Source organism: Gallinula chloropus (assembly GCF_964237585.1).
Source record: "Gallinula chloropus genome assembly, chromosome: 27".
Lineage (NCBI taxonomy): Eukaryota > Metazoa > Chordata > Aves > Gruiformes > Rallidae > Gallinula > Gallinula chloropus.
The window spans coordinates 279,935-304,796 of NC_140112.1; the positions used below are offsets into that span (position 1 = coordinate 279,935).

At 50.5% G+C, this 24,862-nt stretch overlaps 1 protein-coding gene across 1 annotated transcript; it reads right to left on the bottom strand.

Moving 5' to 3' along the window:
• Nucleotides 1-1,361: 1,361 nt before the first annotated feature.
• Nucleotides 1,362-23,029, bottom strand: MDM4 (MDM4 regulator of p53). Its single transcript, XM_084276086.1, has 11 exons — nucleotides 23,008-23,029; nucleotides 16,536-16,642; nucleotides 12,954-13,028; nucleotides 11,397-11,530; nucleotides 10,936-10,985; nucleotides 8,083-8,144; nucleotides 7,218-7,314; nucleotides 5,698-5,858; nucleotides 4,974-5,108; nucleotides 4,191-4,271; nucleotides 1,362-2,238 (listed from the first exon to the last, which is right to left on the bottom strand). Exons 2-11 carry the CDS (start codon nucleotides 16,608-16,610, stop codon nucleotides 1,672-1,674), a joined length of 1,437 nt encoding a protein of 478 aa, XP_084132212.1. The 5' UTR covers nucleotides 16,611-16,642; nucleotides 23,008-23,029; the 3' UTR covers nucleotides 1,362-1,671.
• Between the last annotated feature and the right edge of the window lie 1,833 nt (nucleotides 23,030-24,862).

Consider the following 24,862-nt stretch of genomic DNA (forward strand, 5'->3'; position numbering starts at 1 on the left):
TGCTGATCTTCACATGATTAAAGTGCATCATCAGCAATTTAACAGCCCTTTAAGCCAAGGGAACAAGAAGTCACCTTTTTCCATGTGGACTGACTCCCAAGGACTTAGAGATAGTGCACCAAAACTCCATCCAGACAATTATCCTCCAAATACAACTGTACATAACAGCTAACAACACAATTCTAAGCTACAGCCAACACAGAACTCATCACACTGCCCTGCAGAATCCAAAGGGGATGTGACTCTTGTGATTGCACTCAGCATCTAGTCTGGCATCTCTGCAGGGTAACAACAACTGACCTTCTGCTGGACAGGTTCTGGGCCCTTCCAGGGCTGGACCAGCACAAGGAGTGTGGAAACCAAGAGGGAAACAGCCCAGAGAAGCACCCAGGGATAAACACTATCTTCTGTCTTTGGATCTGCTTCCTAGGCTAGAGAGGGAATTCTAGGTAAGGGTTTATTCCATGCATGGACTGAACTCAAATGCCTGAAAGGTGAAGGTACTACTGCTCTTGCTCCATGATGCAGGCATTCCAAAGCCCTGGAGAACAGGGAGGCTGAGGAAGACCTGGGCATGCTCTAGGATCTGAGCTCAGAAGAGGGTTAGATGTTCTAACAGGTGGTGGAGGAACCATGCATAGCTCTGAAGGACATGGAAAACGCTGCAAACAGATCTGAAGTGTTAAAACACAGGGAAAGAACATTAAAGTTAAAAAAAAACCAAGCACCAAGCACAGTCCATAGACTAACCAGCTGCCATCAGTGCCTCACAGGAATCATTTTGCCCCCTATCTTGTCTTTAAAGCCACGAGGCACTCTCAAAGTGATCCTTTGATCTAAACTGGCCTGAAGGAATGGGGCAGACAGAAGGTGTGGTGGGGCTACAAGCACAGAGCTCTAAGAACATCCCCAAACACACAGAGTTGCTATACTTTAATCCAGCTGGCAGACCAGAGCCTGCTCTAACACTGGACAGGCTTCATCAGAGCTATGCAAGATGGAACTGTGTTTCAATGAAAACAAAAGAATCAACAGAAATTAAAAGACTCAAAGCAAAGTAGAACAGCCTATTATTTTGCCATCTGATATGTGACCTGAGATAGTTATGGAGTAAAAAGTTTGGGAGGACTTATTTCAAGTCTAGGAGCAAGAGGACCTTCACCTTACCTAACAAACCTCCATTAAACAAACCCCAAATAACTGAGAAACCAGGTAATTTACTTCTTGCTGCCCTCAGGAGAACTGATCCTTGGAGAAATGGCTTCTCTAAATTGCAAACACCTTGGTCTACTCCTCCTTCCCTCTTTCCCACCCCTGCATATATATATATTACCCCTTAGAAGGTGTTGCAACTTTCCAGAAGTTGCTTTCTGCAAGGAGCAGTTGTCAGAACAGAGAATCCCATCACTAAACTGGGATTAGAAGACTCAATTAATTGCAAAGCCAGGCCATGGGTCCCAACGTGCCTGCTCCCTGTGGGCTTGAATTCCAACTGCTATCAAAAAGTAGATGCTGCTTCATTTTTAATGCAGAGAATTCCTCAGTGTCTTGGTCAGGTTTGAATCTTAATTCTCTTTGGTATTCACCAGCTGAGCTCTAAAGTTAGGGTTTGTGTGAGTGCAAGAAAACCTGTGTGCTAGCTTTTGGTGGAGAAGGTCCAAACTGGCCCAACTACCCCATAAAAATCCTGATCACCATCTCAATGTCTTTCCTGCACACTGGGCAAGGTGATCTCTTTTTCTTCAGCATCTTTGCACACCTGAAACAAGCCACAAGGTGAGCAGTTCTTCCATGGACAATATTCCCATCCCGTGGTCTGTGATGGCATAAGAAGCAAGGGTTCAGTAATTTTTTTATACTCTCTAAAGACTGTATTTCTTCCTCTTTTTTATGCTCAGTGAAATGCAGCAGGGACTCTTTGCTTTCACATTCTCCTGCCAAATCCAAAGACTCAAGAGAGCTGTTGGGATCTACACGTGATTTGTTTTCTACCACATAGAGGTCTCTGGGTTGGCCAACTGGAGCAGAAATAGTCCTTCGGCAGTCTGGGACATCTATCCCCTCCTCCTCCTCCTCCTCCTCCTTTTTGTTTTGCATAGAATCAATGGCAGAGAGAGAAAGAGAATGAGGCAGTTTGGGACAATCTGAGTACCAGTCCTTGCGCAGGGCCCAGCAGCGGTAGCAGTACCGTTTGCCTGGAGAGTTAAACTTCTTGCATTTGGTGCATTGCCAGCAGTCCTGGGGAAGGGTTGGGGCAGACAAAAACAGCAGCAGGTTAGAGTATTCCTGTGTGCAATTCCTTCCCTCTACGTTGGAAAAGCTGGGAAGAAGCTTTGTTAAAAAGAGAGCACAGAATCACAGAGCTGTAGGGGTTGGAAGGGACCCCCAGAGCTCATCAGGTCCAACCCCTCCTGCCAGAGCAGGGTGCCTGGGACAGATGGGGCTGGAATCTCTCCAGGGATGGAGACTCCACACCCCCTGGGCAGCCTGTCCCAGGGCTCCCTCACCCTCACTGGGGAAAAGTTCTTCCCCAGCTTGGTGTGGAACTCCCTGTGCTCCAACTTGCAGCCATTGCCCCTTGTCCTGTCCCCACAGACACTGAGAAGAGGCTGCCCACGGCCCCTGTGTCCAACCCTTCAGATATTGATACCCATTGATCAGATCCCCTCTTAATCTTCTTCTCTCCAGGCTGAACAGCCCCAGCTCACTCAGCCTTTCCTCACAGGGGAGATGCTCCAGGCCCTTCATCATCTGTCCCTCCTCTGGACTCTCTCCAGGAGATCCCTGTCTGTTTTATCCCAGAAAGCCCAGCACTGGACACAATATTCCAGGTGGAATAATTATTCCCAGGTATAAGCTTGGGATTGCAGGATTGCTAGGTTGGTTATCAGCACCTCAGAAAGCCACAAGAGAGATTTGACTATCCCTGCACTGGCTGCAGATGCAGATCCCTTCAGCATTAAAATCTGTCCCTCCTCCTTCAGCTCTCTGGAAGGGTCCAGTGTTCTCAAGCTGTGCAATTTATTGGATTTTCAGTAAACTTCAGGCAGAGCTCGTGGAATCAGTCAGGAATGGATTTCCCAGACTCACTAATCACTTTGCATCTGTAGAACCCACACACCTAATAGCAGCTTACTTAATTACCCCACATAGCAAGGGCAAGAGCTGCCCAAGTTCAGGCCCATGGTTTAGCTGTCCTGATGCCAGAGGCATCTTCATTTGTCAGGCAGGAAAATCATGTCTAGAATATTGTGCCTAAAACACTCTGCTAAAAAGAAGGTGGGTGCCATCAGCTGCAGAGATTAGTACAACAGACTTTACAACAGATGATTTACAACAAAACCTGCAAGAGTGGGACCAAAAAAGGACAGATGAACCAACACAAATTTGATGTCCCCCAAGTGAGAGTTCAGAAGAGGAACTGGGCAGTGGGAGGGGTGACAGCTCCAGGAATTGCTGTTTGTTCTTTATTTCCACTTTGTTTTCCTATTTAAACAGGGAAAAGAGCTGTGGTCTGTGTCCTTAGAGAAGCACCACAAGGCACAGATGTCATGCCAGCAGGTAGGCAGGCTCTGGGCTCTGACAAAGGCCATACAAGTAGCTCAGAAAAATGGGGTGAGGTGAGAAGTGGATTCTCTTCTTATCCCAGAGACTACCACAAAACAAGTGACAGCTTCAGAGCTGCCCTGGACACCCAGAACTCTGTGAAACCCCAATCCTGACACAGATGTTGCCACTACCAAGATTTTTTTGGAGTATGAGCACTTCAGTGATTACAAAGTGCCTGCTTCAGATTTCCAAATCTCTGCTAAGGACTCCAGACTTCCTTTCAGAGGCCAATATACAGAATTAACCTTATTAAAACACACATGGATGTTGCCAATACTGACTTCATATAGCAGGAAGACTGTGTTGGAAACAGGGCTTAATCTTCATCCACTTCCTGAGGGTGTGAAGGGACAAGTGAAATCCCCAGTTAAAAGCCAGCAGCTGACCATGCTGACACTACATCATCACCCTGATTCAAAAGGAATGAACCATGTAGAAACAAGGACCTTCACCTCCTAGTCCAAGTCCCCTCCTTGCTATAAATTCTCTGACATTGCCATAAAAAATGCCCCAAACCACCCCAAGTTCCAGGACTGAGCTGTGGATGTCCAACCTACAGCTGGGATGCAGCACAGCCCTACCTCAGAAGCAGCTTCTGTATCTGTGTCATCACTTAAGCACTGAGAATCCTCAAATTCCTGCACACGTGCATCCTCAGTCACCTGGAAAGAGTGGAAATGTTAGAGGGGTGCAATACCCTGGGTTATGATGCACCACACACCAAAGCTAAACCAGCTACATAACCACCATGAAACTATTTCTATGAGTGAATGAAAAGCCATTGTATGTCCAGTATCTACTCCAGGCTGCTGTTAGCAACTATGCTGGGCAATACTCCTTCAGTCAACTCATACCTCTCTCTGATGCAGGCAAGAATCATATAGATACAAGCACATACACATCTGAGCAGCCCTAATTCCCAGGGTAGAAATCATTAATTCAATCCTTTTACCACACATCTGAATAATTACTTGTGACCAATCCTCTCAGCAGCCTCAGCCTCTCTCACCCAGAATGGCAACACAACAGAAAGTGGGATTTCCCTCTTCTTTTCTTAGTCTCCCAGATGTCTCACAGAAACACAGTCAAGCTGCAGCTGGAGTTTTAATTAATTTTAAATTAAGTTTGTGCTTGGCAAATACATGTTTAAACTCAAACCCAAGCAGACTGGCTAGAGAGGAAAGCTGTCACCCCTTGCAGGGAATGGGGACAGCCTTTTCTGAGCACATCTCTGGATGGTTCTAGATCTACCTAGTTCCTCTCAAACCAGCACAGCACCAAAAAGGCAGATGGAAACCAAAGGATTTTGCACTTCCAGGAGATCAAATAGCCAAGGCCAAGCTGGGAGCTGTCTGGAGAGGTACCTTTTTGTCACCTTCTTTCACTTCCTCACAGTCAACCGTCTCCACCTTGACTGCAGCACTGCTCTGATCTGACAGGCACTCGTTGAGGAACCACAGATCATCAGTAGTATCTGAAACAACAGCAGTGTCTACATCCTGTGGAAGAAGAAACAGGAGAAGACTGCTCAGAGCTCAGGCTGCCAGCAGCAGAAGTACCAGCACCGCAGCCACCACCACAGTGGATGCCTCTCTCTCCCCTTTCTCCTCACTAAGAACCTTCTCAACTTCTCCAGTCGCCCCTGGGAGAGGAAAGGGGAGCTCACTACTCTCACAAAGACACCCCTTTCTCCAAGCAACTGCTGCTTATTCCCCTCACTAGCTGGCCACACAGCAGCTGGCCACACAGCAGCTGGCCACACAGCAGCTGGCCACACAGCAGCTGGCCACCGCGCCACAGCCATCTGCAACAGCAACTTGGCACCCAGAAGAGGGGCAGCTCCTGTGGTACAACCAATGCTCTGGTGTGAAGGACACCCATGGCTCACCAGCCCTCAGAGCATGCCTGGGTTATTTAAGAAGACTAAAGGTAACCTGATGTGAAAGGCTGGGACAGGAACACACAAGGGAGAGGTTGAAAATCCTGGAGTGGGAAGGGGAAAGAAAGAACAAGGATATTTTATTCACTTGGAACTGAAAAGAGAAGAGGAAAAAGAGTACAGTGCACCTATTTAAAATGTCTACACACCTGGTTAGTCTGAATATCTGTTGATCCATTACTTCTGGACTTGTAATTGCTTCTGAGGTTGCCTAAAAACCACCATGGAAGACCAGCTACATCCCATTCCTCAAACACTAGGTCCAGTTTAGGCTTCTTGCTTTTAGAGAGGTTTTCTATTAAGTCTTTGTCTGTAAGAGCCAAGTAGAATCTAAGTCATGCCACACCTACATTATTTAAGAGACTAGCAAAGAAAATATCTGGCCCTGTCTGATCTTAGAGACCTTTCTTGCTCCTTACAGCCAGCTACTGCCAAGAGCTTTGGGGTTTGTATGAGTGCACTGGGACATCAGACCTGCCCCACATCTCTACTCGTGTATCTCCCCAGGTGAACCTGGCAGAACAGTCACTGCACAGCCATCAGCAGACAGGGAAGCATTCCAGTGTTCCCAGTGTCTCCAGAATGGTACAGGTTCTCTTTAGCTTTACCTTAAGACTCAATACAGAACCACAAACACTTCTTCCAGAGCTCGACCCAAGTCAATGCTGAGTGGATTTCTCAAGTGACTTAAGATGCAGCAAGAACTGGTTTGAATTCAGTTCAAATTGCCAGTGACGGAAGCTCCTGAATTCCAAAACCAGGCTCAAAATAGGAAGCAGGAAGGTAAGAACTCATCCTACATAAGCCCATGTTTCAGCCTCTGGTTTGGCCTGTGCAGTTTAGTCTACAATCCTAACCTCATCAGGGTGAATTTCAAGATAACCTTGAATCTCTTCAGTGCCAGGAGTTTCAAAGGCCCAGACAAGGACTGTTTCTACCTCCCTTGTACATGCAGCCAGGAAAATATCTTCTGCTCTCATGTGACCTGGAAACACCCACACTTGCAAAGAAGATTTGGGTTTTTACAAATCAGGTTCCTTGATATGAGAACGACGTGAGAATAGAAAGCAGAAAAACAGGGGAAATTGCTTCCATAACATCAGAAATCCATGAGTGAACCAGCAAGAAATCCCCAGACATTACACCAAAGGACATGTCTAAATATGAAGGAGCTGTATTACACTTAAACTGGATAGAAAAAAATAAAAACATCCATTGTTATTCAGTTCCCTGTTTGGTTTGCAGGGAATGGCTGTAGATGGCTCAGGCTGTGTTCTGTGTAATGGGAGGAGAGAGTCCCTTGGGAAGATAAACAGACACAAGTATAATTTCAGCATTTAAAACACCCCTCAGCAAGGCCTGTAAGATTTTTCATGGCATTGTTTAGTGATAGATGTGCTTTGGGGGCTTAACCTGCCTTTTTATTCAAAGTTTTTGTTTATTTATGAAACCAAATATGCAAGCTAGAAAACACATCTATCATCAAACACCTCTGGTGAAGAGCTGCAGTTCTCACAATCTTTAGTGTAACATTATATTCCACAAACAGGTTTTTATCAGGTTCCCAATACCCTCCTCTCCAGCATTCTGCTGATGCAGAGCTCGTGTCACACCAGAGAAGGAGAAGAGCTCATACATAGTGTGTTACTGTGGAAAAGCTGGCACTCACCTTCATAATTCTCACATTTTTGCTCTGAGGTAGACAAAGCAGAAGCATTACTTTCACCCTCCATCATGCCAGGGTCAGAACCTTCTTGATGACTAAACTGCACAGAGGAAGGAAAAAGCAGATGTTAGTCCATCAGAGCTTATAGGGACAAGGGGATGTAGCACTTCTATTCCGAGTCACCAGCTGCAGTATGAGACCAAGAAGTTAGGAAGAGAAATAAAAAGCTTCTGAACAAAAACTACACACTACTAACCCCTGAAGGCAGCTAATGCATCTGTCATCAGCACAAACAATGTACCTGAAACCTAGGAAAAATCTTAGGATTGGCAAAAAGTCCAAAAGTTGCCACCTCTACCATGGTAATGCTGTGATCTCTGTGAGCCTCTGGGCCCCAGTATGAACAGATCCCTCCTGGATCAGCCTACCCAAATCCCAAAATATACCTGGAAACAGGCCTGAACGTGCAAAGATTTTTCCTAGGCTTCAGATTCTGCCTGAAAGCATCTGAAAACAATCCTACTGAACACAAAACCTGGTCACACTGTTTAGAAAGCTTAATTATTTGGCAATTCCTACTCAGAGAGGGGGTGGAAGAGAGGGGGAAAGACATGAAAATACAGAGCAGGCTGGAGGGACTGAGGACTAGAAGTGCTACACCCCAGAGAAACGCGCTCAGAGACTGGTACTCTGTTATGAAGAGAACAGAGAAGGGTCACTCTGTCCCTGCCCTGTGGACTCCCAAGAACTTTTCAGGAAGGTGAGGACCTGGCAGCCAAGCAGCACAAAGTTCTGGCAGTCCACCATGCACAGGTACAGAGAAGGGGCACTCTGTACAACAAAAGAAACCACCAGGCAGTGGGTTTACCTTCAGCTGGTCTTGGCTTGGCTTATCGACGCTCTGTTCCTGTGCCAGATTCTGTGCAGCATCTAGATGGCAGGTAAAACAAAAGAAAAAACCTTCCCTGGTAATAACCATTCTCACAACACAGAGGGGCTTCAGCAAGCAACCAATGAGCCAGGCTTGGCAGACCTCTAAGTAACCCTTTGAGAGAGAAGCAAGAGCCTTTTTTTCCTGGCTGTCTCCTAGAGAGGTGTTTCTCCAGCATTCCCCAGGCTTTCCTAGGTACCTATGGTGGTGTTTGCCTGTGGAATCTGTGCCTCCTCAGAGATGAAGCATGATGAAACCTCACAGCATGCAAGAGCCTTCTTCTCAAGCTGAAAAACTGTCCTGCCACCACAAACTCTAGGTCCTTTCTACAAGAGGTCTGCGTGGAAACAGAAGCCCAGAGCCAGAGCAGAGCGTGGGGCCTCTCACTTGAAGGCTGGATCAGGTCCATGCTGAAGAAGGTGAACAGAGAAGAGTTGCATTTTTATAAATACCAGAGGACACCCAGCTCTTTCAGCTTAGGCTGAGGTAGGAAAAAGGCCTTTCTTAAAGGGTGTGGGCTTGAGAAACAATGATGAGACTAAAGGAGGAAAATTCCATGCACAGCAAGCTCCTCCCTCAGTAACTGTGTGCACATCCATAAGGCAATTTAGTGCAGATGATTGTGCTGGCCCCAAGAGTTAATAATAAGGCCAAGCTAAATAGGAAGAATAATCAAATTAAGAGAAGTCTTTCTACATAATAGGAGAGCTGCACTTAGAAAGTCTCCCCTTTGAAGAGAATGGCTTGCTGGAGAACAAAAGATGCAAGGATGGCTCCTCTTTCAATTAGCAGGGAAATTCCCTGCTGAATGCCAGGCAGACACCAACACTCCCAGTGGCACCATGAATCACAGCTCTGGTGTAGACACTGGGAACTGCTGTTAGAGGCAGAAAAAGGGACCACAAAGGGGTCCATAAACCAGATTAAAACACAGACCTACAAATGCCATGGCTACATCCTGTGTTCTCTGCCCTCTGTGCACTAGTTCAGCCTTCCTTTCTTCCTTTCTGGCACCTACAGCTCCTGTTCTCACTGATTGTTTAACACCTGAAGGAAAACAGAAGCCAACTGGATCATCCATACTTGCTTTGGCACTACAGGGGCACCAGAAGAAGTAACCCTTCTGACACTTTGTAAATAGCCTTAAACACTGTGTGGAAGACACTCCACTTCCTGGAAGGTTTCCTCTTCCCAAGTGAGCAAAGACTAGGAACTGAACACAAAATGCCCTTAAAGTGAGGTACTGCTAAACACACCTGGTGTGAGTCATAGCTGAGTGAAAGCTGGCCATGTAAGGACACCATCCCATAAAGAGCATTGTGCAAGAGCTTTGATTTGATTACCAAGATGTCCTTTGGTCACTTTTCTTTCTACAGTCACTGAGATAAGCTGCCAAAGGATGTGCTGATAAGCACTGATTTGGCTAATGAATACAAGCTAATGAATACAAGCAGGATGTGAAGACCTCTTCAAGCCCTGTGGGGCTTCTAGTTATTTCTATAAAGGAAAAACAACAGCTAGAGTCCTTGCTAAGTGTTCATCAGAGGTTTGGTCTGCCAAGCTTGTTTCATTCTGCAGTCACACACACACACACACACACACACACACACAGACACAGTGGTATAACTCAGTGATCACGTCCCTAAAGGAAGAGTATTTCCTTTGGAAGGTTTAAAAATAGGTTACACCATGAGTAGAGCATACATTCACACCCAGGCACACAGACACCACCACGTACACACACCAAGTGGAAGGGGACAGAGCAGCAGAGAGAGTGTTTGGCTGGGATCCTTTGCTGTCCACACACATTACTGCCTGCAGGGAGGAGGCCAGAGCATCACCAGTGAGGGACACAGCACTCACACAGTTCTTCTGCAGGTGTCTAGAGGAGAGTCTGCTTAAGAAGGTTCTTTATAAGTGGAGACAGCAGGGAGACCCCTGAGGCACCAACACATGGCTCAAAGCAGAGGGCTAAGCAGTTAAAGGCCATGTTCTCTCAGGTTCTGAACTTGCACAAGCTTTTATGCTAGTGTGCAAAAACAGTCTAAACCCTCATGAAGCACTGAGTCCATATTAGCTGCTCAGAGACCCCAGGAAGGATGGCACATGACTCCACAGCTCTCCTGGTGCAGCTTCCTCACAATGAAGTTTCATCAGATTACTCTTTTTTTCCACATGAAGATGAGCAGCCACTCAGTGGAAACTGGCTGTAAGCAACCCATCAGCTGGGATTAATTTAAAGAATGAATTTGATGTCTGAAGGGCTTTTCATGTAGATAAATGTGATGGGAAAGGAACAAGGTTCAAGTGGTCAATTAAAAGTCCAGAGCTCTCTGGCTCCCAGAACTAGGCTGGGTTTCCAGCACTCTCAGAAGTCTCAAGGTTATGAGAGTATAAAACAAGGTGTGAGTGAGAAGTCACAACGTGCTGTGAACCTGAGGAAAGGCTGAGAAATCAGTAATGATTGGGGTGGGACACTTGAGCCACAGTGACTTGCACAGCCACAGCATTTAGATCTGTCAGTGTGCTTCCAGACAGCACATCTGCTGCTCCAAGGGTTGGCACTGGTCACAGGCAGCCAGGTTACTCAGACAGCTAACTGATCACAGACCACAGCTACTGATGGGTGACACACAGAGGAGACACACACTCCAAGAGACTGCCTTGTCAAAGTCTTCATGAGCACTTTGTTCCAACCTCAGAAACAGTTCTCTTTCCTGAATGTCATTACTTACCCAACTTACATCAACATTATATTGAATATACTTGCCCACACTGTGACAAACCTACCTGCCATAGCAGCAGAAGTCAGGTTCTGTTTCAACATATCATAGACTGGGCTGTGGGGGAGAGAAGGAAACCAGCTGAGTACACATGCAAAACCAAACAGCATCACTCTCTTACCCAGGGACAGAGATTCTCTTCTTATCCAGAGACCCTGGAAAGCACACTGTGTTTTTTCTGCTACTCCCAAATGCTTGTTACAGGAAAATCTAGCTCAGAACTTATCTGAAGGATGCAGATTTTCACTTGAGTGTGAGATCAAAGGAGGAAAAGGTGTCACCTCAAGCAGCTCACTGCCTGGGCCACTCAGAACTGGCTCTTGAGAACAAAGGTGCTAAACTCAACTTGTCAAAGCATCAGGAGTAAGCCACTGAGCAGGGCACTTGGTATTCACAGGGAACAGCAGTGTCCTGTCTCTGCAACCTCTGTAATAAATACAACACACATGAAAGGTCACTTTTTCCTACCTTGGATCTTTTACAGAGAAGCTCTCCAGTCCCAGCAGTTCTCCCAGCTGGTCTCCTCCACAGTAGACCATGTGCTGCTGCCTTTTGTCATATAGCTGCCTCACCATTATATACTGTCCTAGGTAATGCATAACCTGAGGATACAGAACACCCCATTAGCCATACCTGCAGTTGAAAGCAAAACCACCAAAGACCCTGGAAATTTGCTTTATTTGACAATACTCCTGAGACCCTACAGTGCAAGTCAAATACAAACACCTTCTAACCCACATCCACAATTCACTGGTGCCCCCCAGCCAAGGGAAAAGTATTGCTTTACCATGCTGCTACAAGGTTTGTAACTGTTAACCCCTAACAAGAAGGAAAATTGAGGCCAAGATAGATAAAAAAAAGTCACTCTGCTATCCCACATTAAACAGAAACATGACCTTGTGCTAACACTTTATCTGGGCTGTCTCCCTGAGCAAGAGCTGCAGATGGAGACTGCTGCTGTTCAACTCAGAGGAAAGAAGAGAATGACACAGGTGGGGAGGAGGCAGAAGGTGCCCCCACTTCAGGAGCTATTGCTGCAGGATGACCCCAAGTTACAGTGCTGTCCCTCAGAAGACAGCTTGCAAGAGGCAGAAATGAATGGGGAGGAAACATCCTCTGAGAGCCAGGGGGCACTACCAGCTACAGTGAGGAATCCAGAGCACAGGAAGAGAAAGCAAAGTGTATTCAGCACAACACAGGGGGGTCCCAACCTGCCATTACCCCCCTAAAGTGACCCTCCCAAATGAGAAGGTCACCAAAAAGTTGCTAAGCATACTCCATTCCCTACAGGAAACAAAAAACCCCTCCTCTAACTATGTTAAGCTGTTAATCAATACAAGTAACCTGCATTTAATACTCAGCTCCCCTCATTTAAACCATGCAATTTGGTTTTGCAACAGAATTTTTAGAAGCTAAATAAGTTATTTAAATGCATAAGTGTTTAAAATAAGTCACAGGGCTCTGTGGGAATATTTGACACATTCCTAATGAAAACCCACTGCCTTTAATTCTTTGCAGACAGAATACTCTTGTAAATCACAGTCAGTGTCATTTTTTTAATCTTGTGCACATATTGCATTTTAATCTCCAAATAAATGAATTCAGAGGCTCTCTGAGGTTTAGCTGACAAGCCATTTCAAAGGAAAGTTCAAGAAAAAATATCAACCAGGCTTCAATTTCAAAGGTTTCATGCACTGAGCAGAGAGCAAGACAACTGAACAGGAGGTCCCACACACTCTCAGGGATGTGGCCAGCCCATCTTTCCCTTCTCCAAAGAAGGTTCTGGTTTTTCCAGGATAATTTAATATTTCACACTCCTATTCCAATTCCTCCAGGGGCTGTAAAGCCAATTTACCATCAACCAAATCAAACAGCCCTATGGATAAAGTATCCATCCCTATTTTGCAGACAGGGCTTCAAAGTGCAGTAAAATTAAAAGCCAGTGTCATCCCTTCCCCACAAAAAGCCACATCCCCCAGCAACCAGGGACAGGCAGGGTTGCAGAGCTCCAGAGACTGAGCCCACCTCCTTCAGGGTGAAGGTTTCCCCTTGGGCTCCTGCAGCCTGCAGGATCTTCAGAAGGGGCAGTTTGGGTCGCACCTGAAACACAGAGCAGAGAGTTTTAGTGAGTGAGAGGGAGCCAGGAGCTGCTGAGACAAGGAAGAGCACCCTGGCACCCAGGCCTGCCTGTCACAGATAGGAGAGCCTGAGTTATCCATGTGAACCTGTGTAGGATGGTCACACCAAGCACAGAGCTGACAGCCCTGGGGAAACACTGCTTGTCTCAGGCTCACCTCCTGACCACAGACTGGGCTGGGTTGGAAGGGACCCCAAGAATCACAGAGCTCCAACCCCCTGCACAGGCAGGGACACCAACCTCCAGGCCTGGAGCTACACAAGGTTGCCCAGGGCCCCATCCAACCTGGCCTTGAACACCCCCAGGGATGGGGCACCCACCCCCTCTCTGGGCAGCCTGTTCCAGCCCCTCACCACTCTCTCTGGAAAGAACTTCCCTCTAATCTCTCCTCTCCCCCTTCCCTCCTCCAGCTTCACTCCATCCCCCTTGTCCTGCCAGTCTCTGCCCTTTAACAAGCTGATTCCCCTCCTGTTCCTCTGCTCCCTTCAGGGACTGGAAGGCTGCAATGAGGTCCCCCCACAGCCTTCTCTTCTCCAGGCTGAATAAGCCCAAAAGGCTGGTAGGCTTTTATTTTTAGGACTAATCTGCCTGGGCAAATGCTTTAACAGAGGTTAGAAAGACTGAAAATCAGCACAATCATTCTGACTCAAGTGTAAGACACAGAGAAAACCCAAAAAAAAAGCCAAGGAATTGGACAGGAAGCTCTTAAAGCTTTAATCACTCACATTCTCCCATTAACTTTGATGTCTTTCATCCTCTGAGGGAAGATGGGAAACTCAGACCCTTGGTATGGAGTCCTGGGCAGTGACTCACCAAAGGTACAGTCATAGGATTAGGAGCAATGTGGGTGCATTCAGATTGCCACTACAAGAGCAGCAGGGCTGAGTTTCCTCAAGCAGCACAGCTGAGAGCTCTGCACAGCCCTTTGGGAGGATGCTATTTATTGGGATTCATGACAGGCACATCATTAGGCAGCTGCAATCAACAGAAGGTGTGGTTAATGAATGCCAAGGATCAGAACCTGTCTTTTCTGTGGATCTCACTCCCCAGTGAAAATCTTTCTTATATAAAAATCTAAAGCACCTGGGGAATGATGCAACTGCTCCACAACCCCTCCAGGTCTCACCCACACCCCCAAGCAGCCTGAGTAAACACCAGGGTTTCACTAGCTGCTTCCCTGCTACTTCATCTGTTCCACAAGAATTCTACCAGCTCCTAGGAGAGTCCCACCACATGATCTGCTGCCTTGTGTTCCCCAAGAACATCAGCAAGCCTTCACTGTTCTCCAAATGCTACAGCACTGTGTACAAGGCTGGATGCTAACACACATATTTCCCACACTGAATCCCTCCCCCTGTTCTCCTTATCCATCAGGTGTTACTAAACAATCTGTCAGAGGACAGAAAGTCCAGTCCTCAGCACACAATGTGCCTCCCAGATGCTTTGACAGGACTTAATGTTCTCAAGGCATGTGATGTGTGCTGAGAAAAACCTTCACCCAGCCATGCTGGGTGGGTTCAGGTGGGTCTCACACCCACCCTTCCTCTCTGCCTACAGAAATGCAGCTGCCACCTTCCCTTCCCAAGGAGAAGAAGGCTTGTAGCATCTCAGCAAGAGGCAGCCTGAGCTGCAGCACTGCTTTCCCACCCAAGGCCAGCAGCAGGTTTCATTGCTTGTCATGAATATAACCTATTGCTCAGCTATCAGGCTGTGTATTGGCAAAGTATTTGTTGCATTGCTTTCTAATAGTGTACAAACCCCTTGTTTCCCCTGTGGATGCCTGCTCTGTTTTCTCATTATGCTGTTTGCTAAATGCATTTTCAAGCTCCACCAGAGCAGTTTTGCATCCAGCCTTGAGTCTCTTTCTCCAAAGCAGCTTTTTTTTTTTTCACTGGGTAAAAAAGCTCAGCACAACTGAAATAACTGCTGGCATCAGCACATGGCTTTTAATAAGATGAAATTATGTGTTTGCATTCATTCCTTTCTCTAATGACCACTCTCAAATGGATTTTTCAAGTAACAACTTCTACATCTCATTCTGATTAAAGAAGCAACCTAGTTAGCTTGATCATGTTTAAATGGGCCCTTTGCTATTGCAGTGCAGCCAGAATGGAAGTGTTTACCCCAGGCTGCCTGGGACACTGAGTGCTGGCAATCAATATTTTGCTGCTAATATCAGAGCCTATTTACTTACATCTTCATGCACAGTGGGCTGAATAAACAAGTCTATACATCACTTTCACACAGCACTTGGCATCAGTTCAAAGCTCCTAAATTAAGCTTCAAGTGGGAGGATCATTTTGCTTCCCATCAGTTTATTTCCACCCCTCATATTGTAGGGCTGCTTTTTGCAATGTGTTGGCTCTGGAAGGTTTTAAACCTTCCTGCTTTTGCAGACCAGGTTTCTCCAGCTAGTGTTTGTGGTGTGACAGAGCCTGGCTGCTGAACTCAAACCACACACCTATCACAGTGACCTTGGCTTGCAGCTGCAGCTACTGCTTGTTCCAGGGATGCTCTAGGAATGGTCAATAACAGGAGTATGGTATGTTCAAACTCTCCCTGATGCCAGAGAAAGCAGAGGGGGACATTGCAGAGCTCAGTGTACAGGGTTACAAAGCTCCAATGCAACTGCCAGTCCAGTAGTGGGAAGAATGTCATATTCTTCTAAGTATATGTCCAGCACATAAATATACATTATACAATTCCTTGCATGGCCCATTTTCACTGCTTTTTTCCATCCTCCCCCTTTAAAATGTTTATAAATCATCAGTCTGACAGTGAAGACTGCTCAGGCTAAAAGCCCTATTCCAGCAAGTTAAATCCTTCTTACTTAGATCACAGAATCATAGACTGGTCTGGGTTGGGAGGGACCCCAAGGATCACAGAGCTCCAACCCCCTGCCACAGGCAGGGACACCAACCTCCAGGCCTGGAGCTACACAAGGTTTCCCAGGGCTCCATCCAACCTGGCACTGAACACCCCCAGGGATGGGGCACCCACCCCCTCTCTGGGCAGCCTGTTCCAGCCCCTCACCACTCTCTCTGCAAAGAACTTCCCCCTAATATCTCATCTCACCCTTCCCTCCTCCAGCTTCACTCCAGCCCCCTTGTCCTGCCAGTCTCTGCCCTTTAACAAGCTGATTCCCCTCCTGTTCCTCTGCTCCCTTCAGGGACTGGAAGGCTGCAATGAGGTCCCCCCACAGCCTTCTCTTCTCCAGGCTGACCCAGCCTCTCTCCATAGGGGAGCTGCTCCAGCCCTCTGAGCATCCTTGTGGCTCCTCTGACCCCTCTCCACCAGTCCCACATCTTTCTTGTACTGGGAGCCCAGCTCTGGACACAGGACTCCAGCTGGGGCCTCAGGAGGGCAGAGCAGACTGTAGAGTAGATGTACATGGAGAGCTTTGATTTGATGGAAGAAATTCCTGCTGGAGTGAGGAGAAAGCAGTGAAGGGAGGTGGGAATGATGATTACCTGGTTAACTTGTCCCAGGGTGATTCTGCAGGCACTCTCAGCTGCTGGGTGCTGGGCAGAGCCTGGAGTTGTCATCGTGGCAGTGATGAGCTGTTCACAGCACAGACCTGCAAGGAGAAGTTTCAGGTACCTGTGAGACCTCTAACCACTTCCACTTCTTAGAAGCTTCAGGAAACAGCATTTAAAATTAGCCTGGTGCACAGATATTCTGTGTTAACACTCAAGTTGCTGAGTCCCTCTCCTGCTCTGCCAGTGCCTAACAAACAGCTGGGACAGATGTGCTGCAGCACTGGGGATGCTTTGACTCTGCCCTGGGCACCTCCTCTTATCAGAGGGGGGAATTAGAAGCTGAGTCAGAATACACCACAAGACAGCAGCTCTCCTGACTGCCCACAAAGGAGGAGCAGCAGCCAGTGCTGATGGCAGGGATTAACACATTCCCCACCTGCTTTTACAAGAGCTGAAAACACACTAAAGCTGCTGCACCTTTCATCCCCCAAAAAAACTCCATGCAGGCTGGGAACTGTGAGCAGGTGGAGCTGATGCCTTCCTGGAAAGGGACAAAAGGGGAAATCCTGCAGCTATCAGAATTTATCAAGCCCTACTCCCAGTTTCAGCACCCACCCCAAGAGCACAGCTTGACATGCAGAGCGATCTGTAATGACTCATGGTCACAGCACAGTCCCTCCCTTCCATCTGCCCCACACAACTGGTTGGAAAACTTTATTTCTTTAAAGAGAGGTGGTGTAAATTAACTGGGAAGGTAAAAAGTAACTGGAACCTGCTGGAGAAAAGGTCTGACCTGACCTTAGTCTCAGCACTAAAGCTCAGACCATTATAGCTGTAAAATTCCTCTGTGTCCCTAGACCTAGTAACAATAAAACCTGCATTTCAGTGTAAATCTGGTTCCACTTCTGCTGGAACAAGCTCTGCAACTGCCCTTTTGGTTAAATCAAGGCCAGAGCAGGAGCTGAACTGAAGAGTCTGGCTCCTGGCTTTGCCTGTGTAGATGTAACTCTGGGAAAGTTTGCACTGTGGGGACTCTGGAAGAAGTGATCACTCTTAACTCATGTAGTGGTTTAAATTAGACTTGAAAATGTGAAGCCAGAGACTTTCAGAGCAACACCCAAGTTGTCTCTCACAGAATTCTCCAGCTCTAGTGAATTTAAAAATTACCAGAGCTGTAAAGAACATGAGCCAGCATGATCAGCCACACTAAAAAGGGAAAACAAGCAAAACAACCAGATTTATGCCTGGGGAATGTAACTAAATACTTTAGAGGCAGACAAAGCAGGCTGAACATCTCCCTGCCAGGCAGTCAGACACCTCAGTGATGACCAAAATCTGTGCTTTAGCACCAATTCAGCTACCAGCCACTGGTAACCCCTCAATTCCTATCCCTCCCCTGCTTTACCTATTAAAAGCTCTCTGAGAAGGTCCTGGTGGTCCTTGCAGCATTGCATTTCTCCAAAGCAAAGCTCTAGGAGGAATCAAATCATTCCCAAAGATCAAACACCTCACCCTATTTATGGAAGCTTGATTAAAGCCTGTCAAACACTCAGGTTTGGTAAATAACCCTGACAGCAATCAGATTTAGGCAGTGACACAGAAGAAGAGAGTTGGAACAGCTAAAACCAGCTCTGCCCTTACCAGGGCCTTAAGTTTTAACTAAGGTTTCTGCTCTGTAATGCCCACAGGAGCCTTCACCCTTTTCAAGCTGAGCTGCACTTTGTACCACCTCAAAATAAACTCACCAACCTGGAACTTCTCTGCTAACAGGAGGATCCTTAGGATGGGTCAGCTGCTGCCTCAGTTTCCCAAATCCTTTCGCTCCTTCCCAAGAATCTGTGGGTCCTTGAGCAGGAGAGAAACACCAGCAGCCCCAGAGGGTGCTCAGCAAAGCCTCCCCTGCAGCTCTGATAAGCCTGGCTGGGCTCCCAGTGCTGCTGCAGCTGCTCTGGGCTCTGAGTTGCTCTTTCAAAAACCGCTCCTGGCTCCAGCCCAGCTGGTCAGGAAAGGGGGAGTTACCAAACCCATCAGCCTCTGCTGAAGAGCTTGAGCTGGTGTGAAAAACCAACCCCAGACAGAATGGGAGACAGGCTGGATTCCCTCCCCACCCAGCATTCCTGGAAAAGGACTGTTAGCCCTGGGTTAAGAGTCAATCAAAGCTCATTTTAACTGTTTCAGTCCTGGGTTTATCAGAGAAGGGCTGGCAAGGCAGTACCCTGCCTCCAGTCTTGGATAAATGCTATTTTTCTGGTTTGTTTCTCAGTCATACAAACTTCCTTTGACTGAAATGAACCTTGGCATTACTGATTGCCATCATCCCAAGCCCTAAAACACATCAAGGCTGCAGATCCCTCATGAAAGGGGCCACCAGCCATGGTCCTGTGAGACAGCAAATCTCACTCTGAGCACAGGCTGCCCAGGAACACCAGTGGTGGGGAAACCCTGGAGAAGCTTCTTGCCCAGTGAGCACTGTTTAACTCCCCCTCCAAGTCTATTTTCCCACCTGTTCCATCACCAAAAATTCAACCCCCACAACCATAAAGCATCCCAACTCATTTGCAGGCAGCTGGAGGAAGCACCAGTGAACTCCAGTGCTGTTCCCTCCCCAGCTCTGGAGCTCCATGCACAAGAAAATGACACCAAAGCAGAGCAGTGACTCTGAGGAAACCATGAATCACACAGGAGTCATGAAGAAACAATTCCTTGGGTGGGTTTTTTTTTTTCCATTTGGCTACTTATATGGTCAAGCAGGCTACAGGAACAAGCCAGCTGTCTGTTTTCTAAGTCAAATTTCCTTTAGAGACTTAAAACCTCCCTAAACCACAGCTTCTGGTGCTTGCAGAAGGCATCAACAGCCACTGTTTGTAATATTTCACCCCAACACTGACTTTTTAAGAGTTCCTTTTTCTTTTGGCAACTGCTCCAAAGTAAAACCCAGAGCAAAACCCAGAGCTTCTCCTCCAAACCCCATCCTTTTCACCCTGCAGCTCACCTGACACTGAGTTTTGTTGCTGCTAAAGATCCACCTGCTCCCCAAAGGTCTGTTAACCACCCAAATTAAACCTGCTAATCACCACCAGCAGTTAAGAAGTACAAATGTTGTGCAACACTTTCCTGCAGGTGTTGTTAAGTAGGGAGACACCCCAAACCTGGTTGTTTCAGTTCAATGAAGGGAGGATGGCAAATTGGTCTGCAAATCACCATGAAGCTGCTGCTACAATTTGTTGCTGGGATGCTTAGGAGGAGGCAGTGCTCCCTTGGTTCCTTCTCACACCTCTGCTGTAACATGAAATTAGGATTTTCTTGGGGTTTAAATGCATTCAGGCACAGAGCAAGAAGTGATTAGATCATGAGAACAAGTTTCTTCAGGTTAAGGGCTATAAAACACCCTGAAGTGCTGCTCCTGCCTCGAGCTGAGCACTTCAGACCTGGAGTCAAACTGAAGGTAATCATCACTTATTGTGGGCAGCACTGAGAAATGAGATAAACCCTTATCTTAATCACATCTCCAACAGCATGAGCTGTGTGAGGTTTCACTCCTGAGCCTCTGTATTGATGAACATCTGGGTCCTCCTGCTCTGCTCCTAAGAGAATGGCTAAAAGTTCACTCCAAGCCCTGTTAACATCTGTCCACAAGCCACTGCTGAAGGAGGAGACACTCAGGATGTGACTCTGCTTGGGTGTGAAATGTTACAGATCTGATCTTTGGGTTATTTATTCCTCCCTGAAGCCACCTCCTTGTTGTGAAGCTCACACACAGCAACCATTGAACTGCCCAGACTCTGTTCTGCCCTGGAAAAGCACAGTGGGGCTTAAGGGTGAAATTGTGGTGTGAAATCAAGCTGGGCTTCTTCAGCTTGGAGAAGTGACCTTAGGAATGTTTCTAAAGATGTGAAGGGTCAGGAGGCTGGAGCCAGGCTCTGCTCAGGGGTGGCAGTGACAGGACAAGGGGCAGTGGCTGCAGCTGGAGCAGAGGAAGCTCCTTGGGAATAGGAGGAGGAACTTTCTCACTGTGAGGGTGGCAGAGCCCTGGGACAGGCTGCCCAGAGAGGCTGGGGAGTCTCCTTCTCTGGAGACATTCCAAACGTGCCTGGACATGTTCCTGTGGGATTTAGTCAGGGTGATGCTGCCCTGGCAGGGGGGGTTGGACTAGATGAGCTTTCAAGGTCCCTTCCCACCCCTAACGCTCTGTGATGTTGTGATAGACAACAAGTGGGAGGAGAGGCCCTGTCAGCTCTGCCACAGCCCAGACACATCACACTTCACACAGTCCCAGGGGTGGGAAGGGACCTGGAGAGCTCCTGGGGTCCAACCCCCCTGCCAAAGCAGCTCCCCAGCTCATCTTGCACAGGGCGGCGTCCAGACGGGGCTGGAATCTCTCCAGAGATGGAGACTCCACACCCCCTGGGCAGCCTGTCCCAGGGCTCCCTCACCCTCACTGGGGAAAAGTCCTTCCCCATCTTGGTGTGGAACTCCCTGTGCTCCAACTTGCAGCCATTGCCCCTTGTCCTGTCCCCACAGACACTGAAAAGGGGCTGCCCATTCCCCCTGCATCCCATACTGAAGATATTGATAAACATTAATCAGGTCCCCCCTTAGTCTTCTTCTCTCCAGGCTGAACAGCCCCAGCTCCCTCAGCCTTTCCTCACAGGGGAGATGCTCCAGGCCCTTCAGCATCTCTGTCCCTCCTCTGGACTCTCTCCAGGAGATCCCTGTCTGTTTGATCCCAGGGAGCCCAGAACTGGACACAACACTCCAGGTGGGGCCTGAGCAGGGCAGAGCAGAGGGGGAGGATCCCCTCCTGTCACCTGCTGCCCACACTCCTCCTGATGCCCCCAGGATCCCATTGTCTCTCTCAGCCCCAGGGCACACTGCTGGCTCATGGCCACCCTGTCACCCACCAGGACCCCCAGGTCCTTCTCCACAGAGCTCCTCTCCAGCAGGTCACCCCCAGCCTGTCCTGATCCCAGCAGTTATTCCTCCCCAGGTGCCAGACTCTCCACTTGCTTTTCACAGAATCACCAGGTTGGAAAAGACCTTTAAGATCATCAAGTCCAACCATTCCCATCCCATGCTAAACCAGATCCCTCAGCACCTCATCTCCCCCCTGTTAAACACCCCCAGGGGTGGGGACTCAGCCCCCTCCCTGGGCAGCCTGTTCCAGGCCCTGACAGCTCTGCCAGGGAAGAACTTTTCCCTCCCATCTGCTCTGACCCTGCCCTGGGGCAGCTTGAGCCCATTGCCCCTTGTCCCATCTCCTGTCCCCTGGCTGAAGAGACCATCGCCCACCTCTCTGCACCCTCCTGGCAGGGCAGGGGAGGGGTGAGAAGGTCTCCCCTCAGCCTCCTCTTCTCCAGGCTCAACACCCCCAGCTCCCTCAGCTGCTCCTCAGAGGATTTGCCCTCCAGCCCCTTCCCCAGCCTGGTTGCCCTTCTCTGGACTCGCTCCAGGACCTCAATGTCCTTCTGATGGTGAGGAGCCCAGAACTGGACCCAGCACTCGAGGTGCAGCCTCCCCAGTGCCCAGCCCAGGGGCACAATCCCCTCCCCAGACCTACTGGCCACACTATTTCTGACACAAGCCAGGATGCCACTGGCCTTCCTGGGCGCACTGCTGGCTCATGTTCAGCCTGGAGTCACCCAACACCCCCAGGGCCTTCTCTGCCTGACAGCTCTCCAGCCAGTCTCCCCCAGCCTGTAGCTCTGCAGGGGGTTGTTGTGTCCCATGTGCAGCACTCTGCACTTGGCCATGTTAAACCTCATCCCGTTGGGCTCAGCCCATCTGTCCAGCCTGTCCAGACCCCTCTGAAGAGCCTCCCTACCCTCAGGCAAATCATCCCTTCCTCCCAGCTCAGCATCATCATAGTGTTGAACCTCATTTGGTTCCTCCCTCCCCAGCTCTCCAGCCTGCCCAGGCCTCTGTTCTCTGACCCTTTCACCCTCCCTGCGGCAGGAAAACCCTCCGGGATGCGGCAGATCAGAGCGCAGAAGGCGCCTCCTGGAAAAGAGCCGCCGAGGCAGCCCCACTCATGTCTCCGCCCTTCCTGACCCCTCAGACACCCTCCCCCCGCCACCCCCAGCCTGGCAGTGACAGGAAGAACTCCTTCAGCCTGTCCGAGAGGAGATACGACTGGAACTGCGCTCCAGGAGCCTGTCAGCAGCTCCGCCGGGGGGGCGGGGGGGGGCGATGCCGCCGGCACCCCGCTGCCTCAGCCCCGGGGGAGGCTTCGGGACTGGGCCCAGCCCCCCCGAGCCGGCCCCGCGTCTCTCCGCCCGCGATGGCAGCGGCCCGGGAAGGGCTGCCCCGGCTGCCAGCTGACCCCCCTCAGCACCAGGCGGCCCCCAGGCCCGGCCCGGCCCCGCGGCGGGAGCGGCAGCTCCGTGACGGGCCCTTCGCCCCCCCCCCCCCCCCGCCTCACCCCCCTCACCAGGCCCCTCCCGCCCCGCTGCGCCCCCGCGCTCACCCTACAACTGCTCCATGGGCCCCAGGCAGCCCCGCAGCCCCGGATCCAGGGGAGGGGGCGGGGGTTGGGGGGGGAACGCGGCCCCTACGCCCCCCGCGGGCTCCTCTCCACCATCTTAGCGGCGCCGCCGCTTCCCCGCCGAGGCAACATGGCGGCGCGGGGACTTCCGCGGGGGCGGCCAGGCCGCGCCATAGAGCGCGACGGAACTTCCGCCTAGAGAGGAGGCGGCGGCTTTGCGGGGGGAGAGGGCAACGCCCCCACCGGAGGGGAGGACCGAGTTGGGAAACAGGGCACGTGTTGCCCCGGCCACGTCTGTCTGTCTGTCTGAGTCTGTCTGAGGGTGTATGGGGGGTGTCTGTCTGTCTGAGGGGGTATGAGTGTGTGTGGGGTCTGTCTGTCTGTCTGTCTGGGAAGGGGGGAGGGTGTCTGTCTGTCTGAGGGGGTATGGGGGGAGGAGGGAGGTCTGTCTGTCTGTCTGTGGGTGTCTGTGTGTCTGAGTGTCTGAGTGTCTGTCTGTCTGTCTGAGGGTGTATGGGGGGGTCTGTCTGTCTGTCTGAGGGTGTGTATGGGGGGGTGTCTGTCTGTCTGAGGGTGCATGGGGGGGAGTGTCTGTCTGTCTGTCTGTCTGAGGGTGTGTATGGGGGGGTGTCTGTCTGTCTGAGGGGGTACGAGTGTGTGTGGGGTCTGTCTGTCTGTCTGGGAAGGGGGGAGGGTGTCTGTCTGAGGGGGTATGGGGGGAGGAGGTCTGTCTGTCTGTCTGTGTGTCTGTCAGTCTGAGGGTGTGTATGGGGGGGTATCTGTCTGTCTGAGGGGGTATGTGGGGGGGGAGCTCTGTCTGTCTGTCTGTCTGTTGGTGTCTGTGTGCGTGCACTTGTGTGTCTGAGTGTCTGTCTGTCTGTCTGTCTGTCTGAGGGTGTGTATGGGGGGGTGTCTGTCTATCTAACGGTGTGTATGGGGGGGTGTCTGTCTGAGGGTGTGTATGGGGGGGTGTGGGTGTCTGTCTGGGTGTCTGTCTGTCAGTCTGAGGGTGTGTATGGGGTGCGTGTCTGTCTGTCTGTCTGAGGGAGCGTGTCTCTGTGTCTGTCCATCTGCCGATATCCCCGTAAGGGCTCCCCAAGGCACAGAGCTGCCCCCGCTTCCACCCGCCACCCACCGCAGCCCAATGCGAGCCCCCCATAGCTCCCCCTCCCCAGCCGAGGCCTCCCCGCAGCCCTGCCCGAGCCCCCGGTGCCTCCCCCGGTGCCTCCCTGGTGTGAGCCCCCCCTGCGCGGCCCCGGTGCCTCCCCCGCAGCCCTGCCCGAGCCCCCCGGTGCCTCCCCGGTGCCTCCCCGGTGCCTCCCCCCGCAGCCCTGCCCGAGCCCCCCGGTGTCCCCCCCCGGTGCCTCCGCGGTGCCCCCTCGGTGCCCCCCCGGTGCCTCCCCGGTGCCTCCCCCCGCAGCCCTGCCCGAGTCCCCCCGGTGCCCCCCCGGTGCCTCCCCCCGCAGCCCTGCCCGAGCACCCCCGGTGCCTCCCCCGCAGCCCTGCCCGACCCCCCGGTACCTCCCCCGGTGCCTCCGCGGTGCCCCCCCGGTGCCCCCTCGGTGCCCCCCCCGCAGCCCTGCCCGAGCCCCCCGGTGTCTTCCCGCAGCCCCCCCGGTGCCTCCCCCGCAGCCCTGCCCGAGCCCCCCGGTGCCTCGCCCGGTGTGAGCACCCCCCTGCGCGGCCCCTGTGCCTCCTCGCAGCCCTCCCCGAGCCCCCCCGGTGCCCCCCCCCGCAGCCCTGCCCGATCCCCCCGGTGCCCCCCGGTGCCCCCCTGGTGCCTCTCCCGGTGTGAGCCCCCCCTGCGCGGCCCCGGTGCCTCCCCGCAGCCCTGCCC

Bases quoted from the DNA above. Each gene is read 5' to 3' on its own strand.
- MDM4 (XM_084276086.1), bottom strand. From the start codon at position 16,610: ATGACAACTCCAGGCTCTGCCCAGCACCCAGCAGCTGAGAGTGCCTGC. The intron at 13,029-16,535 runs GTAATCATCATT...TCTGTGTTTCAG, and splicing joins CCCTGGGACAAGTTAACCAG to GTGCGACCCAAACTGCCCCT. The intron at 5,859-7,217 runs GTGAGTGCCAGC...TGGCTCTTACAG, and splicing joins AAAATGTGAGAATTATGAAG to ACAAAGACTTAATAGAAAAC.